This window comes from Anguilla rostrata, chromosome 1, assembly GCF_018555375.3.
Source record: "Anguilla rostrata isolate EN2019 chromosome 1, ASM1855537v3, whole genome shotgun sequence".
NCBI lineage: Eukaryota > Metazoa > Chordata > Actinopteri > Anguilliformes > Anguillidae > Anguilla > Anguilla rostrata.
In genome coordinates this window covers 81,055,304-81,074,648 of record NC_057933.1, presented here as the reverse complement: position 1 = coordinate 81,074,648, position 19,345 = coordinate 81,055,304, and the positions used below count along the sequence as shown (strand labels likewise).

Below are 19,345 nucleotides of genomic sequence, written 5' to 3'. Positions count from 1 at the left end.
CATTAAACTGGAACACTGACTTATAATTTGGGGGGGGGGGGGGGGGGTGACCTCTGATCCACTTTCCCCTGGCGCAGTGGGAGGGGGGGGCGGCGGGCAAAGCATTTCAAAAACATACTCTTCAAAGGGTAAAAAATATATATATATATATTAACATGGCTTGACTTATGACTTGGTATGTGGACAATATATTAAAATTGACATTTTAAATGTGATTCCATTTGAAGACCAGTGACTGTTCCTGTTCCTCGGTGTGTAATGGACGCCTGTGCTCTGTTGTTTTTGAGGCGAAGTCGTCCGGCCTCCCTCACAGAGACGGAGGAGGACCCGCAGAAGAGGACGGCATCAACTACGCCTCCCTGCAATTCCCGGGAAAAGGGTGGGGCTCACGCCCTTATAAGGAGACACTGACGCGCATCGTCGCAGCCAGCTGTTTCGCCCGCACGCAGGGCGACAAACAGAATTTAATTTCTCCAGAAATGTATATGTGACATAACGCTGCATTTCACCAAATTGTACGGCTCGATATTCAACATGCTCGGTAACTCTATGAAAATTTTAAGTCGGCGTTCTAGAGCCCCATCGCTTTCAATCATTACATTACAGGCATTTAGCAGACGCTCTTATCCAGAGCACCAGCAGCGATTGTTACACCAGCATTGGAATGTTCAGCTGAGAACATTCTAGTGACACGTTTGTGATCTCACAGCTAAAATGGGCGATTTGTGCCGCAGGTGTACAGCATGCAGCACAACGTTCTGGGAGAAAATGATGCAACTGTTAACTCATGTGTTCCCCACTGGTGCTAAGTAAACTTAGCAAACAGAAACAGTTTGTTTAACACCACTCCACAGAAGCAGTTTATTTTAACACTGGGGTCCCCATTTCTGGTTCACGAGGACTGTGGGGTTTTACTGGTTTTTTGTTGTCGCTTGGCTCATTCTGTTGAGGCACTGTTCTTGGGCAGGGGTGTCAAACTCCCATCCTGTGGGGGTGCAGTCTCTGCCGGTTTTCGGTGTAAACCGCTGGCTTCGAGCCAGAGTTAATTCGAGCCACTGATTGGCTAAAGAGTCCAGACACCCTATTCTCAAGACTGCCAATTGGCTTAATTAATTGGCTGCCAATTGAGAGGAAACTACAAGTACCAGCAGTCATTGCCGCCTGACCCCCTGGCACATTTTTCTTCCCAGGAACAGAATTGACCCCAAGCCTGAGGAGACTGAGTGTGTCTACAGCAAATTGGCCAAGCCCATCAGGAAGCAAGAGGTAACCCTCCACCTTCGCACCATGTTTACCTGTTCCTACAATGTAGCAGGGCTATCACAATAGCACACAGTAATCTACCGCAGTTTGTATTAGCGGTCTGTAAAGGTCCAGGCAAGGTGAGGTGGGCGGTCGTCTAGGGTGGTGTCTGTCTTGGTGAGGTGGCGCCAAACTAAAAAAAAAAAAAAAATCCATGTGATTCCGACCTGGGTTCACAACCGCTATCTTCATCGTTTCCTCCTCCTCCTCCTCCTCCCGCTCCCCGTTTGCAGTCTCACCCAGGGCAGCAAAAATGACGAGAGCATTCCCAGGCAACGGTGCAGCCATGACAGCCGAGCAATACGACAAATCAACATCATTTCAAAAGCCTTTCACGTGGAGGAAGTTTCTTAACTTCAGCATTTTTGTCGCTGCATTTACTGTCCCCCATCAATAGGAAAGTTCCCAGTTTGCCTATTCCCCCCGCCCCCCCCGCCCCAAAGATGGTTGTGTAACATTGTTGCATATTTAAAAAGGAAGATAAACATTTTATGGGAGCGTTATAAAATTGGCCCATCTTGCCACACACAAGAGAGAAAAAGGAAGTGCTGCTTTTTTGTCTTTGCGACTCCACGTGTTTTTGGTGTCAGCCTTCTATGGCTGTCAAACGAGATACAAAAACCACTAGCAGAGATTACTGGATGTGAAGAACCCATTGTTAATGCCTGTTTAACAGCATAGACAACTGAAAACATCCTACTTAAGTATAAAAACGCGGTGACACTTTACACCAAGGATCCATTAACTAACACGAGTTAATGAATTAACTAACCCGAACGAAAAAGAATGAACTAATCTGTTGACATCTATTTGTGCTAACTAAGCCTTTACAAAGGTGGAATGGGGGCTTGCGGACGAGCACGTAGGTTTCTTCAGTGTACATGCAAGTGTTACATTAGTGAACAATTTGTTCAAGTTGAGAAATACTTCCTTTAGCACTTCCCGTCAGAATATTTGCAATGAGAAAAAAGGGAACAAATCAGACTTTATTGACATTGAGTTAAACATGAAAGAGAATCATGGGACATGATTTTATAAAATGCACGTAAATGATTTATTCATGTTAACAAATACCTTGGTAATACATCTTGGTAAGTTCATCCTTTGTTCAGGTTAGTTAATGCATTGACTCAATTCAGTTAATGGAACCTTATTGTAAAGCACTACCAAAAATGTATTTCAGGGGCATGTTTCTGTACTGTAACTGTAGAGAGTCCTTTCTTGGGCAACTTCAAAGAAGCCTGACCCAGGGAACAAAGCAGCTGGACCAAGCAGAGTGTTTGAGATGATAATTCGCAGAACAGCATGTGGGTGGACGGGTGCTTTAAAGCCCGTTGTCCAGTCTGGAGCAGGCACAGTGCCGATCCAGAAGCATCAGACTGTTCTCGTCCTGTTTAGAAAATTTGGTAGCACCTCAAAAGCTCAGTATGTTTCAGCTCTCGTTCTTTGGTTTATTTTATATATTTTTTTTAAGTCACCTACAGTGGAAAAAAGACTGGCAGCAGTGTTGCCAGTGAAAAACTATTTAATGAAGGAAAAAAATGCTGTATAACTCATGTTATTTTATGGGATGGCTGTCATTCAACATGATGTTGACAGTGTTTTGAAAAAAAAAAAAAAACAGTGAAATCCCGTAAAATTTAAAAACATTTTTTTTACAGTGCAGGTAAGGATCCATTTTCTAATATTTCTACCTTGAGAGAGCACGCAACAGAAGGTCCGTTTTGAACCGATTTGGGCTCAGACTGCAGTCCGCCCCTACCCCGCTCAGAATCTAGTTTCGCAGAGGTCAATAAAGAAAGAAGTGATGATGATGAGTGATGAATACCTTTCAGTCCTCCCCCTCCTCTCCTCCGCTCCCCCACTACCGCTCGTCTCCCACCCGGAAGTGCGTGGGGGAAAGTAGGGGGAGGAGACCAGTTTGAAGCCGCTTAGCTAATGCAGTTCTGTGCGCTCCGCTCGTCATCAAAAATATCGGGGGGCGCTGGAGGGAGGGAGGACACACAGATCGGTTTCCGGGGTGCATAGGAGAAGAGGTGGTAGCGGAGGAAAGGAGGATGCGATTTTAAGATTTTTTTGGGACGCACCCCTGCGGGGGTCGCCCCGAAACCCACCGCTCTGCGACGTGTCTCACTGGCCCGCAGGTGGAGGCGGAGGAGGCGGAGTACGAGAACGTGAAGGAGGCGGTCCCGCGGTGGACGGAACGAGAGTCGGACTCGGACTCGGAGACGAGCGACGAGGACCCGGACGTCTGCTACACCACGGTCTCCTTCGCGCCCCAGACCGGGCCCCCGGGACCCCACGGCGCCCACTGCCAAGATGACAGCGACACTTCGGACGAGGACGACTACAAGTCCCAGTACTCCAATGTCAAGGCCTGACGCGCCGGGGCCTGGTTCCGGTCAGCGTTGCCCACCGTACCGAGTTTTGGGGAGCGTTGTGTTGGCTTTAGGCTGGGGTCGAGTTCTTGGGTCGAGGACCCCGCTGGCGAGCGTAGAGGAGCCTGCCTTCAGCATTGGGTTTCTGCGATCCGTGCCCACCTAGCTGCTGTCTCTTAGCTGCCCTCGATTGACTGAATCTGACAAATTATCGCTAACTGAGTGCTTTTCACTTACCAAAAAAAAGCAAACGCACGCTCAAAAAGTCGCTAGAAATCTCTAAGATGTCGTCATACACCGATTTCCATATTTATGGACTCATTCGCATACAAAAAACGTGTGTAGCTATGCTCTGTACTCTGTGCACTCACCAATCAGCCATGGTTGTCTGAGCCGTAGAGAGGTGGTAAGCACCGGAAAGATTGCCGACCCACTGATTAGTCTTGGCAGCTGTTTTCCTAAGAAGCTGATGTCTGATTTGTCACTAGACTCTTTTTTAAGAATAAAATCGCTAAAGGGGTCTGGAAAGTCGCTAAGTCTAGCGTCAAAGTCACCAAGTTGGCGAAAAAGCCAGCTGCTGCCGCCGATTTGCTCATCTGCCGCCTGTCCGTGCGCGCTGGCGATAGACACAACATTCTCCGACTGTTCGCCCGGCTCTGGCTGATTGGTTCGGCTGATTAGTGATGTCACAGTCCTATCACAGCCCTTTCACATGGGGGCGGGGGTCTGTTTAAACGGCCTCCCCCTGCTCATGTGGCCGCATGCAGCCGGTCTAAGCCCGCGTGCTTCCTGCGGACTGCTAGCTCGAAACCCGCCACCCCCCCCCCCCCTGCTCCTCCCTCATGTGTTGATCAGTCCGTCCTTCAAAAAAGGGGGGGGGGGGTACGGTGGTGTAGCGTACGGCACTGTCGCCCTCGTGGTGGGACGCTCCCCGGGTTCGAATCCGGATGTGGCATTTCTATGTGGAGTTTGCAATTTCTCCCTGTGTACGGGTGATCCGGGTTCCTCCCGCATCCAAACACAGGCTGTCAATCTGTTATGTAGATTTTAAGGTTTATGGTTGTCTGCCTTGCTGCTGGAACTGTTCTGGTGTTCTAAACTGAGCCAAAATTGTATTATTTTTTAAACTGTTACCCTTTATGAATGTTTCTCTCCCAGTTTTTTTAACTTGCATATACTTTACATCTCCTCAACCCCTGTCGGCTTTGGGGTGGTGTTTGTATTTTTGGACTGAGTTTGGAGTGAGATGGAATTGAGCCTTGGATGGTACGTTCAATAAAAAAAAAAAATTGGAATTTGGACTCAATCTGCTTCTTTTCTTTTAGCTGTGATCTGTCGCTCTTTCAGCTGGTCCCGGCCTTGTCTTTAATCTGTTTGAATGTGCGCTGCTCAAACGGAAAAACCCGGAGAACTTGCGAAAACCGTTTACGACTGTTGTGAAACTTGGATGAAATACGTTTCGGAAACAAAAATAAACAAAAATACAATGTTTTTATTCAACCAATTACGGTGTGTGGCAAACAAGTGGCCAAAACTCCTGTTGATTCAGATCGACAGCAATGTAAATGTGCAACATTTATTAAATATAATAAATACACGTGACAGATTTAGCTTTTCTTTTTCTTATGCAGTTAAATACAAGGCACTGTTAATTATGTTACAACAAATCAACATACTTCCACTGTGAGTGCAATTTCCACAAACGGAAGTTGCAGCAGTGTTACATGATCACGGTCATTGCAACTGCAGGATCAGCCTTTGAAAACCCTTATGGCCTGCCTATCACTGAATAACAATCCAAACTCTGAGTGACAGACATTATGAACATGAGATATTAAAACACATATTTAATATCAGAACGAGCACAATGGCACGCATTCTCAAAACCAGCAAAAGATATCAATATAATTTACAGCGATTAAAAAAAAATATATATATATATATATTAATGACTTAATGAATATTAAACAGGAAATGAGAAGACGTTTTGTGTAATCTCACTGGCAGTCCAGACAGTTGGTCTGACTCCACCACAGGACTCAGGTTCAAAAGCCCACACAGCTGTTGTGAATAACGTCTGTGTGGTTAAATACGACAAGCGGTAATGCAATGTAAGGTAACACACAGCAAAGTAACATCGCTAAGTAATGGACCATAATGTGACTCCTCACACAATGGCTTGCTCACAAACATGGAAAAAAACAGTCACCGCTGGTAGTATAACGGTAACACTGTAACGTAAACATTACATAATTGGTGGTATGTAACACATTGTGAAGAGCCGTACACTTTAAAAAAAAACTGTTAATTTTGTATGCTAACATAACGTAATGTAACACACCGCAAGTGAACATGCTGTTAAACGTAATGTAAGGTAACACGATGTAAAGCGCCATTATAATGTAACACATTGTAAGTAAAAATACTGCCAACTTCTATATGCTAATGTAACATAAGGTGACAACGTGTAAGCTATCGTAATGTAACATAGCGTACTGAAAAGAACACATGGCAATGTGTATGTGCATGGTCCTACTACAGTGCCTGGAAGATTGTGGATAACAGTATGACGGCGTAATCTAGCGTAACATCTGTACTGCAACATAACGCATGTTATGTATCGTGCTGTAAAGTAAAACCTGGCATTATGAGAGTGCAGCGTGGTGTGATGAGTTGGCCTATCTCCATGGTGACTTATTTGGGCTTCCTGACCTCGGCGTACGCACTCTCCTCCGTTCCCTTTCCGTTACCCTCCGTCAGGGGGCTCATGACGTCCACGTAAATGTCCTCCTGGCCTCCTGCTGAGTTCTCCTCCTGGCGCTGCTCCTCCTGCTCCTCCTCTGCAGCAGGGTTCCGGGGCGGCTGCTGCAGTCCCTGCCGTGCCCTCTTAGTGGGCCTGGAGCGGCAGATGTTCCCGTAGGTGGCCTCCTCCGTGGGCTCAGGGTTGACGGAGGCCTGTGGGCTCAGATTCGGCCGAGACTCCTCCTCCTTCTTGCCTCTTGCCTCGGCTGAATCCCTCTCTGTGCCCAGCTCAGCTTGGCCCTCCTTCTCCACCTCCTCCTGCACCTCCTCACCTTCTTCCTCTCCTCCTTCTCTCTCTTCCCTGGATTTGTGTCGGATCACGGCGTAGTCGGGCGTACGTTTGGAAGTGCCCCGGACGATGCCCGTTCCGTGTTCCCCACCCGTGCCGGGAAGTTTGGAGAAATCCACGGTGGCATAGTGCAGGGCGCCCTCGTCCCCCTTTTCCACCGCACCCGCCTCCGACAGCATGGTCTTGTTGGCGTAGATCGATTCCTCATCTTGAGCGGCCGTCTGATCAAGAGGTCAAAAGGAAAAGAAAGGTGTGAATTTGAAAAAGGTCGATAGAAGAATATGCCAAAATCACAAGTGAAATGACGAGGTACAGGTCTATCGCTTCCTGTGCACTGTTCACAGATTTCTAACATTCCAAAAGGTTTTTGTTAGTTGGGGGAGGCAAATGACTGGCTGAAAATTGTGGCTCCACCCATTACTGAATCCGTGAAACTTTACTTTCCCATCACAACTCTAGACAGTAATGATCGACGGCATCATAAATATCAGAGAATGAGGCATGGTCAGTTCTGTCTACCCTGTTGCAAATGCACTCTCAGAAAAAAAGGTACCATTCAGTACCTAGAAAGGTACAATCGCTTGTCACTAGTACGTTTAGAGATACGGTTTTGTACTTTTACAGAATTTGTACCCTTGCGTACCTTAGCTACATAGCTCAGGAGGTAAGAGCGGTTGTCTGGCAGTTGGAGGGTTGCTGGTTCGATCCCCCGCCCTGGGCGTGTTGAAGTGTCCCTGAGCAAGACACCTAATCCCTAACTGCTCTGGTGAATGAGAGGCATCAATTGTAAAGCGCTTTGGATAAAAGCGGTATATAAATGCAGTCCGTTTACCATTTATTTCTGAGAGTGCAGACTTGAAAATGAGTGAATGATTTTCCCATTATGAATATTGTATGCAGACATGCTCTACTTTATTAGTGACAAATGATGCTGACTACTGATACTTACTGGCTATAACTGATGACTGGTTAGCACTTGAATATACTGTATAACCTGTTTAAAACTACCAGGACTTATTTTAAAAAAAATCTAAATTCTATATATTTTTAGTTAAGTTTTATCAAATTTAATGCAATAATCGAGATAGTTGTTGTTTGCTTAAATTTGTTTGACTTTTAACTCAAAGGACGTGACCCGTGTTTGCCAGCACTGCGCTGTTGTGAAACAGGAATGAAGCATTGCGACAGACAGGAAAGCACTGGGTCAAGGCTGAACTGCCCTGTTTCTAAAGGCCTAGCTGAGACAGTTCAAGAGCTCTGGAATAGCTAGGATGGCCCATTGAACACTAAATCCTAAGTATCATACCAAAGGCATAACACCTCCGTCATAGGTGCCGTTGGACCATAGGTTAAATCAGACCTGGAGTAAATACTTCAAATACACTGAAAAAAAAAAGTTTCATTGGATAAACCATTTGAATTAAACAAACAAACAAAAAAAAATTCCAATTGAGAAAACCTAAAAAAAAATAATATAGGTATAACAAACTGAATTGAATTTTAGGTTTATCCAATTCAAATTTCAGTGTTCTTTTTAAAGCATTTTTTTAAATGCAGAGAGTAGTCACTGTGTAGAATAGCCTGCCAGGTCATGTAGTAGAGGCAAAAACTCTTTTTCAAGACCAGGCTTGATAAGATGTTAGATATATATTATTATTATTGTCTGTATGTAATCAGAGCACTTAGGTACAATTCCGTCTGGAAAATGGTGAGCGTTGTTGGGCTGATTAGCTTGTTTTGTCATTATGCTATGTTATGTTATGTTATGTAAAAGTTCGGCTGATTACTTCAAAAAATATCGTTTTTCAAGCAAAATACACAACAAGAGCATTAGCTCATATGGTTGTACGCTTCTGTTAGTGAAGTATTTCCCTGAAGAATTCTGCAGGTATTTGTTTACAAATTTTACCCGCATCCATTGAGTTAGAATACTTCAACTACATATGAATTTGACTTAGTTCTGGTTACTGTCAGGTTCTGGATTCACAGAGGAGAGAGTGAAAACTTTCTGTCATGCGACATGGAATTGAAATGCATTGGGGAAGGAAATGATAGGGCAGCTACAGAGACTGTGTAGAGAAACAGACAGAGAAGAAGAAAGGAGACTTTCTGTATCCTTTGAAGAGTAGGGATTTTTAAAATCTTTTGTAGGGATTTTTTTATTTTTTGTATTTTTTTTCCCCAAAATTTCCAGGGTTTTAGGGAGCTGTGTGATGTCAGAGTTTTCCCCACGAGTTCCACCCCTGAAATTCTTGTTCCTGTTCAGACATGTGTGTGTGTGTGTGCGTGTGTGTCTGTGTGTGTGTGTGTGTGTGTGTGTGTGTGTGTGACACAGGGCTCAGACTCACCTCATCTGTCAGTGTGAGCCCTTCGCCATCCTTCATTCTACTTCCAGAATACTGGCTGTCTCTCTTTTTCCTAAAATCCAGAGGGAACAACACTGCTGACATACAGCGCATGCCCCACTCACATTACGATCACCATGGAGATCAGTTTTACATTTTAAGCATTTACTGTAGGCCTGTTTTTGTTTATACAGCACTTTCAGTATATTGGAATCACAGCATCACAGGGGGCTGCGCTGTAGCAAAACAGCTCCCATCATCAAATCAAAACCAAACAGGAAATGGTTTGTACTCTGCCTCCCTCAGCTCATGGAGAATGAATGGGGGAAAAAATGAAAGAAGTAACCAGAACGCATCCACCAATCTCTATTGGTGTTGCTTTTATGGTTGTTATCTTATGGTTGTTGGTGGAGCTCATCTGTTTTCTTTTGGAAGTAAGGAGACATCACAGGAGTCATTTTATCCCTCAAAAATGCTAAATGTTCTCTGTTTCTGGTCGGATTACCAACATATCATTCACAACCACGCCCCTCCACCCCGCCTCCTCAACTCACCGGTCTATTCTAGTTTATTCTAGTCTATGACTTTCAAACTCATTGAACAAGAAATGCTTTTTGCTAGATTCCACCCGAAAATCAAAAGAGAAAATTGCCATGAAATCAAATTTCCATGGTTGGTGAATTTGTCCACCGATAATGTGGTCTAGAGAAAGTGCCAGTTACAGCCCTTTACATTCTTTCAGACGTGGATATTGCTTCTCCTGAAAATCCAATTCCAGTTCTGAAAGGAAATCTGCTTGAGTGACACAATTCACGTCGTCGGGGCAACCATGCCCACTGTCAATGTCATAGCAACGCGTGGAGGTTTAGAGGCGTGTTCTGGATGTGGGACAGGGGCACATCTACATGAGCGCAGTTTAAAGACGATGACCCCAGCAGTGGGGTTGAGTAATATCACACAATAACATGGAACCAGGGTGAAGTTTCCCTTCATACTGACTGTCCAGGCCCCAGTTTCTCTTACTTCAGAATGAGCTGCATTGTGAGGCATATCATCATCATGGCACCAGCACCGGCAGCTGCAGCAATCAGCAGTGAAGGACTGCCGAAACCTGAACAAAGAACATTTCAGTTAGATACCGAGAAACACACTTTGGACAAAAAATAAATTAACAAATGAATAAATATACAATGCCATTAAAAAGTATTTGCTTTCTGATTTCCTCTATTGCATATCTCATTTACATAACCGAAACCAAGTTTCCCATACGTTTTGACCACATACCAAATGTTAACGAAGTAACTTGAGCGAGTTAAGTAAATGGCTGTTCAGCTATTTTTGTGGCTCATTTCTTCGTTATCGTGATGGAATTTTTGCTGTAGGCTATTGGAATGAAGGTTTATCATCAGGATGCATCTGCGCAGAGCTGCTGACTATCTGGCGCCGGTCTCTCTGCAAGGCTGCGCAAGGCTGCGCAAGGCTGGTCTACGGAGAGCATGGCCATGGTGGGACTTACTTGTAGCCTGCCTGGACCACCAAAGATGGCCGATGGATTAAGAAACATCTACAAGCATTTCAGAACTTCAGACCAAATGTAATATTAGACAAAAGGAACCCGAGTGAACTCATTCATTTCACCGATGTGAAAAAATAATTGCACTCATTAAACTTAATAACTGATGCACAACCTATTAACTGCATACACTTTCTATAATTTGATATCAGTCTTTCACATCACTGTGGAGGAATTTTAGCCCACTCCAAATTGGTAGATTTTCTTGGATGAGTTGTCACTGCATCCCTGGAGAAATTGTGGCAATCCGACCACCCCTGGGAAGATTCACCAGTGTTCCAAGTGTTCTCTGTGTGGCGATAATGGCTCTCACTGTGGTTCGGCAGAAGCTTATAAAGGGCCTTGTAACCGTTTCCAGTCAGGCTCTTTTCTCCTCTCTTCTGGAATTTTCTTTGATCTCGGCATAGTGCGCTTGAAGAAACCTTTCGGTGACTACATCACTCTGATGGTGAGTTTCAATATGAGTGAGGTTCAGATTCAACAGGGCTGGCTGCAATCAAGCCAGTCTGGGTTCAACCGGCTGAAGCTAATCATCAATTATTAAATAATAATAATAATAATAATAATAATAATAATAATAAATGTATTTTATATAGCATAGCTTTTCATTTGTCTTATATTACATTTTGTCTAAAGACATGAAATGATTCAAAGTGACAAATATAGAATACTAGAGAAAATCATGAAGGGGCAAATACTTTTTCACAACACTGCTTGTACAAACCCTTAAATAAAAGCATAAAATGGGCACCTCTCTATATTAGTGCATGACGCAGAAATATCTTAAATAAAAGAAATGTGTACCCGAGTGTGGCTGTGGTGATGGGAGGTGGAGCTGGAGGCTGGAGGAACCGAGAGTGTTGGTGCTGACGCAGAGGAAAGTGGGCGTGTCTCCCTCTGATTGGCGCATGGTGAGGGAGCTCCTCAGGCCTGTGTTCCCCAGCTGCTCCTCCCTGATGACTCTGTCAGTAGAGTTAGTGACCCGCAGTCCAGACACACGCCACTCCATGCTGGGAGAGGGATTCCCACGGCTCTCACAGGAGCAGCTGATCTCTGCTGCAGTTCTGCTGCAGCTCCCAGAGCCAGAGATCTGAGGCATGTCTGAACACAGGACCCACAGTTACAAACAGCACAGTTGTACACATATAACCTTAATATGATTTATACAATTATATAATAAATCCAAATGTTGAACATACATATCACAACCAGCTGTACAGTTGTTGAGTTCTCCTTGCCATGTTCATTCTGTGCTTCACAGTAGTACGTTTCACTGCCACTGGACTCAGTCACAGTGAATGTGAGATTCTGTCCAGTTCCTACAGTGTGCATCTTCGTTCCATTCACTTTATACCAGGTGTAGTTCTGCACTGCTGGGTTGGCATTACTGCTGCAGGTCAGAGTCACAGAGCTGCCCGCTAACACTGAACCAGAGAGACTGTTGGATACTGAGGTGTTCTTAGGAGGATCTGGAAAAATATATATAATTTGCCTTTTAGAAAGGAATGTAGCAACCTGTCCTACTGTATTCAAAAATAAACAGTTCATGAACAAAACAAAAAAATCAACTCTATTAAGCAGAGTGCAAATGCAATGACCCATGCACTTTCATATTCATTTTCTAACTCACAATCAAAATGATCCTGCAATCTTTTTAAAAGAAATACACCAAATTTGTGTAAATAGACACATACTGACACTTCTTTGATAATTATTTTTTTTTGTTATGCACAGGTTATGGAAAAATCATTAGATTTCAATTTTTTGGGGAAGTTGGCCTGGCAACTCATTTTAAATATATATATATATATATATATATATATATATATATATATATATATATATATATATATATATATATATATATATATATATATATATATATATATATTTTTTTTTCCAATGGGCATTTAGCTGACATTTTTCTATAGGGCGACTTATACAACCTTTGCATTTTTGCATAGTAGCTATTTATAAGATCGATAAATACTGAAGCAATTCAGGATGTACGCGGCTCAAGGGCACATCGCAATGTCCCGCCTGGGATTCAAACCTGCAACCTTCACTGGCCATTACGCTGCACTGCCACCCAGATATTAATCATAAATAATAAATAATTTTCCCACACACTTTCTGCCCCTTTTGACTCCACCGAGAAACACTTGCATGTGCCAGTACAAGCTGCCTTGAGGTCTTGTGGTCTAATGTTAATACAGCTGGCGTCAGTGCTTGAGGTTTAATGGTAATGAAGCTCTGCACTACTATCTTTTGCTCTGTTACATTTTTTTCCAGTCCTGATCGACTCCTAATCCCTGTTCAAAAAATTCATATCACTAAATATTATAAAGGATGGAAAATCGGATTATCTGGTACAGCTGCATGCAAGAAATACACATGTACATTACTGCTGTAATAACAAGATAATCAATATAAATGTGTGTATATATATATATATATATATATATATTTATATATATATATATATATATATATATATGTATATATTGCAATGAACATATAATTGACATAATGGCAAACATACAGTCGACTTCCAGCTGTAAAGCTGTTGAGTTCTCCTTGCCATGTTCATTCTGTGCTTCACAGTAGTACTGTTCACTGCCACTGGACTCAGTCACATTGAAGGTGAGATTCTGTCCAGTTCCTACAGTGTGCATCTCTGTCCCATTCACTTTATACCAGGTGTACTTCTGCACTGCTGGGTTGGCATTACTGCTGCAGGTCAGAGTCACAGAGCTGCCCGCAAACACTGATCCAGAGGGACTGCCTGACACTGAGGTGTTCTTAGGAGGATCTAAGAGATATAAAAATATGACACTCTTGATTTGTCTTTTTTTTTTGTGGTGTAACAATCTGCCTTGAAAGGATGACACTACTTTAGATCATTCAAATTTGATCATTATTTACTTATGCTGTTTATTCTGCGCAGCACACTGACTATGACAAAAGCTTTAAATTATTATTATTATTATTATTATTATTATTATTATTATTATTACTGATTTTTTCTATTAAACTATTATTAGACTATTAAATTCCTTGCTTTTCAAAATCTCTCTTACACAGAACTCTGAGAGTCAGATTGGCCTCAGACATCTTCTGAATGTCTCCATGTTGCAGAGTGTAAAGTGCCCTGCAGGTGATCTCCTGCCCATCGTGGAGGTGGGAAGCAGTGAAGGTCAGAACAGAAGACACAGATTTGGTTTTATCCTCATTCTCTTGCAGTTGATCCACACTGTCACTCAGCCTGGGGGTCCATGTCAGATTTGGGGGGAGTTTGGGACAGGGTGCTGCAGCAGTGCAGTTCAAACTCACAGAGGTCCCCTCCATCACCTCCACCTTCTTTATGGGGAACTTGGGTTTGGGTGGAGAGTCTAGGAGACATGGAGACATGAGGACGGGTTACTCAGGACTTTAGAGTCACTTTTAACTGAAGAACTAAAAGTAACCAGAAGACTCTCTCACACAATCTGCATTAACATCCTGTATTTACCTCTTAATCATCAGACACTGTTACAGTTACGGCAAACACACCATGGACAGTTTACACAGAAATTTGACATTGACCAGAAAGTGCATTACCTTTGATATTAATTTGAACACTTTGTTGTGTAAAAGTCTGTTTCAGATATGGGCTGTCTAATCTGAAGTAATAATAACCACCATAACCGATTGGAGGGTTCTCCAGGACTGTAGTGCAGTTTTTCTGCAACAAGTCTCCAGTTATCTTTCCTCGCAGAGAAGATGCAGATTGGCTGCGAGAATCAAACACTTTAATTCTATATCTAAACCATTGGCCTGAAACTGAAGGTGGATCGTATGCCAGTGAACTATCCCAGGAAGATGGGATATCAAATCTGCAGGGAATCAGCACACAGGATCCACTCAGAGCTTCTATACTCTGAGGCATCCAGATTGCCCACTCTCTGCCCAGGGCTCCTGCAACACACACAACACAGCTCTGTCACAATATTACACTGGTGATCCTACAGCACAGAGAAATCACACTACACTGTACAAGCCTGGTTCATGTTAAAAATAGATTAACATAAATGCAACATTAGAATGTCTGATAACTCATACCTAACACCATAAATATGATAAACACTTCATATAAAGCACATGGATATTTTCAAATACTGTTACCAAATAGTTGTGCAGTGCATCCATGACAGATGTTTCGCAAATGTATGATCAACAGTGACTTTACACTATATTCCTACTTATTTAATTATTCATTGTTGTTGCTAACTACTTTCTTTTCTCTTCAGTTTTGCATAAATAAATTAATATTAATATTTGGTCAAATCACCACAAAACGACTCCGTATTGTACCAATGAACATTCTATAACTCCACCCACACCAAGCCGCACCTTGCAGCAGGCAGCCAATGAGGACGAATCTCTCTGCTCCAATCATGTCTCAGTATTAGTGAGGAGCAGAGGCACTGGGTGGAGCTGATCTGGAGAGGAGAAACACACTCATCAGATGCACCGACAGACAGACTGTTTACATGAAGCTCCCATTCTGCCCTGTTATCGACCAGCAACAGTGAGGCTCACTGGGTTGGATTTTAGATTTTACCTGGATTTTATTGGTTCAGTTTATTTATCCTGTTATTCCCCTTATAAATGTCCCATAGAGCTGCTGCTTGCCTAGTAAGCCGTCACTGTAGAGTCAGTTAAATGAGTCAACCACTGTCTGTCCATAAGGCTAACCACAAACTTTTACACTGTAGCTAACCTTTCGCAGGTCACTTACTAGATTGTAGTTTCTTATCTTCTAGTTCATATCATTCTATCTCCAAGATAACATATGAACCTATTTTATTTCAGTAACACGTTGACTTATACGATAATATATCTAGGCTAGTTACAGGTATAACTCAGTCCACTATTTCCCACATTATACGAACTATTCAGTCATCGTCATTCTTTATTATACTCCAACAAGTAGCTTAACTTGAGATATTCTAACTCCTACTAGATATTATTAAATTTACAAGAAATAAGACAACTGTGAAGTATGTACTATCTATACGACAAATAGCTAATCATAATGCCTGAGCTGAAGCGAGGCCTAGACCATAGATCATAGTTCACACCTCATGTACATGCAGCCAAACATTCAGGAGAGTGCACTGCATACATTAATTAAATTTTAAGACATCATATTCCTTTACATCATTATGTCACAGAATATAATTGACAGCTTTAGCTGAAATGTCTTTCTTTATTTTAACCATGTCCATGCACGCTCTTATGCTTTGCTTTGTAGTACTTGCTCTTCTATGGCAGTGAAATGTTGTTTAATGAATACTCTAATGCACTATGTATTATACCATTGGCGATAAATTTTAACCATTAGATAATCCATGAACAGCTGACAGGTAGACCCATGAAATCTGTTTTACAGCACCTCCAACTGGCTAAGCACCAGACCTCTTCAGGTGTGAAGAGTGCAGCTGCTGTACTTTTACTTACTATTTTTATGCTCTTTCCTTTTATCTATTTTATGTAAAGCACTTTGAATTGCCTCTGTGTGTGAAATGTGCTATACAAACAAACTTCCTTGCCTTGCCTTGCCTTGCCTGTATGGCTCTTATCCTAAACTGTTTGCAAGTGTGCCTTCCTGGTTCTCTACCAACCTGCGCCCTATGCCAGTCACTGACAGTCACTGTTAGGAATGGTATTTTATCGTTCATGTGGTCCACAGCATTGAATTACATTGAATTTATCAACCAGTTATACTGTATGTGCCCAAACTGACAAGGCTATACTTCCTAAGAAATGGTTTTGAATTATTATTATATTGTTATCTCTAATAGTGAGCAAGCACAAATTCCTTGCATCTCCAAATCATATGCAGTCTTGCTTTAATCGATTGTAGAAATATGGGCACTGAGGACCCATGTTTGTTTATTCAGTGATATACAGCCATACAAACTCAAATTTCACTTCAAGAACATGAAAGCAAACACTTTAAAAATGACTATGGATAAAATGGCTGAAATAAATAAAAAGGCTCATTTATTATTAGCATGCATTTTCAGTTAAATGTACTGTAAGAATTATAACAAGATATAGCCTGTAACAAGCACCAGTTCAGCAATATTAGACTGCTTGTATGAGTTGAAATTTCTGAAAATACATTTTAATATGTGAGGTAAACATCATTGATACCCAGACAATAATTTCTCGATATTTCGGTAAAAAAAAAAAGAAATACAAAAAAAAGTTTAAAAATCATTCACTGGCGCAATGTATTCTGACAAGAAATGATCATAAAACACGTCCATTATTGAGAGGATAGAGGAACTTAAAAACAGTTCATTTTAATTAAATGCTAATGACTGTTACAGCATGAAGACTATCTGTAATGTGACTGAACCAAGTGCTAGACAGGTGGAAATATACTTACTGTAGAACAGAAGAATATCCAGTCTGTATCTCTCCTCTGCACACTGACCCTCAGCCTGCAGAGCACAAGCATAAACGTACACAAAACCGAAACTGCTTATACGTGGTCTTTCCTGAAGCATGCTGGGGAAGTGATGCATGATGTGCGTATTATTGGCTAACGCTCATAAGAAAAAATGGGGCCATACAGTTTGCACAATTTCCTGCCATCTCTGAAATAGCTACTGAACTTAAACTTTTTCTCTGTCATAGTACAATAACACGAACATGCTGAAATATGCACTGTTGAGCAATGTTGAGGATTATTATTATTGTTTAAAGCAATTTTGAAGATGTATTGCCACAGTGGATGTTTACAGTGCAATCTATAAGTATTTGATACACTTTTGTGTGTGTTTTTTCCCATCTGTATTCGAGCAAATTGAATTTTAATATTTTAAACAATAACAATATGAAGTATTTATGTCCACATTGAGTGAAACATTTTGGAACCACAGCCCTATTCAGACACAGTCCCCCCCATTTTGAGGGGCCAAGTAATTGAACAAATGGCTGCACAGTTGTTTCTTGGGCAGCTGTGTCACTACATCCTTGGTCTATGCTCAGGAAAGCTAATTAAGGTCTAGATTGATTCTAGGTGTTTCATTTTAATTTTAAATCTGTTGTTGTTGTCTCTCAACATCTCTAAACAATTGTGTCACTGCCTAAATGCTCACAGTGCCTGAAAGTGCACCGTAGATTAAAGAGACCCTCCGCATTCAAATTTTAAAGACAACAGTTTTTAAGGAAACACAACAAGCTCATATTTTTAATGGACCACAGCATCTGATCTCAGTTTTTCCATCTCCAGGGTTCTGGTAGTCATTGTCCTCTTCTTGCGTAGTCCCAGTGTGTTTCTGATACTTGTTAGTTGCCTAACATGGGAAGCACACCTGCAAACACACACACAGACACGCACACGCACACACACACACACAGGCACACACACACATACACACACATGCACGCACGCACGCACACACACACACACAGGCACACACACACACACACGCACGCATGCACGCACATTTCCATGGTCAACATAAAACAAGTCAACATAAAATAGTAACATTTCTCAAAAATATGTCCCATTTTGTATATATCCTTCTAATAATTCTAAGCATTACAAATTGAATTTTATTTCTGGCTTTGGCAGACTCTCATGTTGTGAATTGGAAAAATAGGACCTGCATTCTACTGTCAGTCAAAGTTAAGGACAATTGTTGATTGATCCAGTTCAATGGGATTCTACAGAGCATTTCAGCCCTTCAGCTGAGTCTGGGAGGTTCTCACCTCTGTTTGAACTGAGTGATTAAAAACAAATACAGATCTGATCCGTCCTGTCTTTACTACACGCATCTCTGATACTGAGGGAATCTGCATACGTTCCAGAAATGTGATTAACCAGCACAGTGGCTCCCCCTGGTGTGTATTCTTTACTTTTGTGGATTTATAATCCAGTAGTCAGCACACACAGACAAAACAAAATTATTATTTTACATTTATTATTATTATTATTATTATTAATAATAATAATAATAATAATAATAATAATAATAATAATAATAACAACAATAATTTATTTTAATTTTATTTGTTGTTGTTGTTGTTGTTGTTGTTGTTGTTGTTGTTGTTGTTGTTGTTGTTTATTTTTTTCTGCTGCTATGGACCTCTTTTTAAGATGAGTCTGGTATAAAGTTGAAATGAAAATGAATGAATGACATGAAATCAGTAGTACTCTGAGACTATATAACAGCGGAAGCCTTGAAAACACAATCCTGATGTTGGACTCCATTCATTTCAAAGAGTATTTTATGAAAAGGTAAAATGCTGATTCCCCACATTTGAAATGATTCATAACAGCCAGTACTCTGCCCCTCCACTTCCATTCAATCAAATTGAAGGCCCCTATGTCATGTATGGCCAACTCACCAGCACCGCTCTGGAACCCAGACTAAACACGGTCTGATCCAGTGTTCCCATTTGGTTGACTGGAGATCCCTCCCTGGTTGTAGTCATTTTTGCCACGCCACCTGGCAGAACTGCAAGCCCCCATGCCACGGGCCGTGACCTGCAAGCACCACTTGGTTACTTTGAATTCCCATTTCACCACACCAAAACCTGCTGGTGCAAATCCTGGGCTTTGGGGTCCCTACCTTCCTGCATGCCTGCCTGCCTG

The 19,345-nt window shown here is 42.0% G+C and overlaps 2 protein-coding genes and 1 long non-coding RNA gene across 17 annotated transcripts in view; 1 reads left to right on the top strand and 2 right to left on the bottom strand.

Annotated features, from left to right (window-relative positions):
- Positions 1-155: 155 nt before the first annotated feature.
- LOC135237389 (uncharacterized) lies at positions 156-4,057 on the top strand. Its single transcript, XR_010324809.1, has 3 exons — positions 156-379; positions 1,191-1,266; positions 3,447-4,057. It is a non-coding gene; the product is annotated as an uncharacterized LOC135237389 (long non-coding RNA).
- A 1,095-nt stretch (positions 4,058-5,152) lies between these two features.
- Positions 5,153-19,345, bottom strand: part of LOC135237313 (sialic acid-binding Ig-like lectin 11) — a 48,995-nt gene continuing 34,802 nt past the window's right edge. Inside the window, exon 6 of the transcript XR_010324798.1 lies at positions 5,153-6,291. The gene's annotated coding sequence lies outside the window, so the exon portion shown is untranslated. The remainder of the gene's footprint in view (positions 6,292-19,345) is intronic.
- Positions 5,153-19,345, bottom strand: part of LOC135237169 (myelin-associated glycoprotein-like) — a 30,397-nt gene continuing 16,204 nt past the window's right edge. For 8 of the 15 annotated variants that reach the window (XM_064303993.1, XM_064304042.1, XM_064304026.1 and 5 more), the window contains 2 exons: positions 9,120-9,189; positions 5,153-6,992 (listed from right to left, as the gene is read on the bottom strand). In XM_064303993.1, the coding sequence (XP_064160063.1) occupies positions 6,375-6,992; positions 9,120-9,189 (688 nt within the window). In that variant the 3' untranslated portion in view covers positions 5,153-6,374. Of the gene's footprint in view, positions 6,993-9,119; positions 9,190-10,139; positions 10,228-11,493; positions 11,791-11,888; positions 12,159-13,231; positions 13,502-13,769; positions 14,082-14,289; positions 14,647-15,081; positions 15,171-16,770; positions 16,849-17,128; positions 17,279-19,345 lie in introns of those variants that run through there. The other 7 variants (XM_064304080.1, XM_064304070.1, XM_064304106.1 and 4 more) reach the window with 7 other exon arrangements.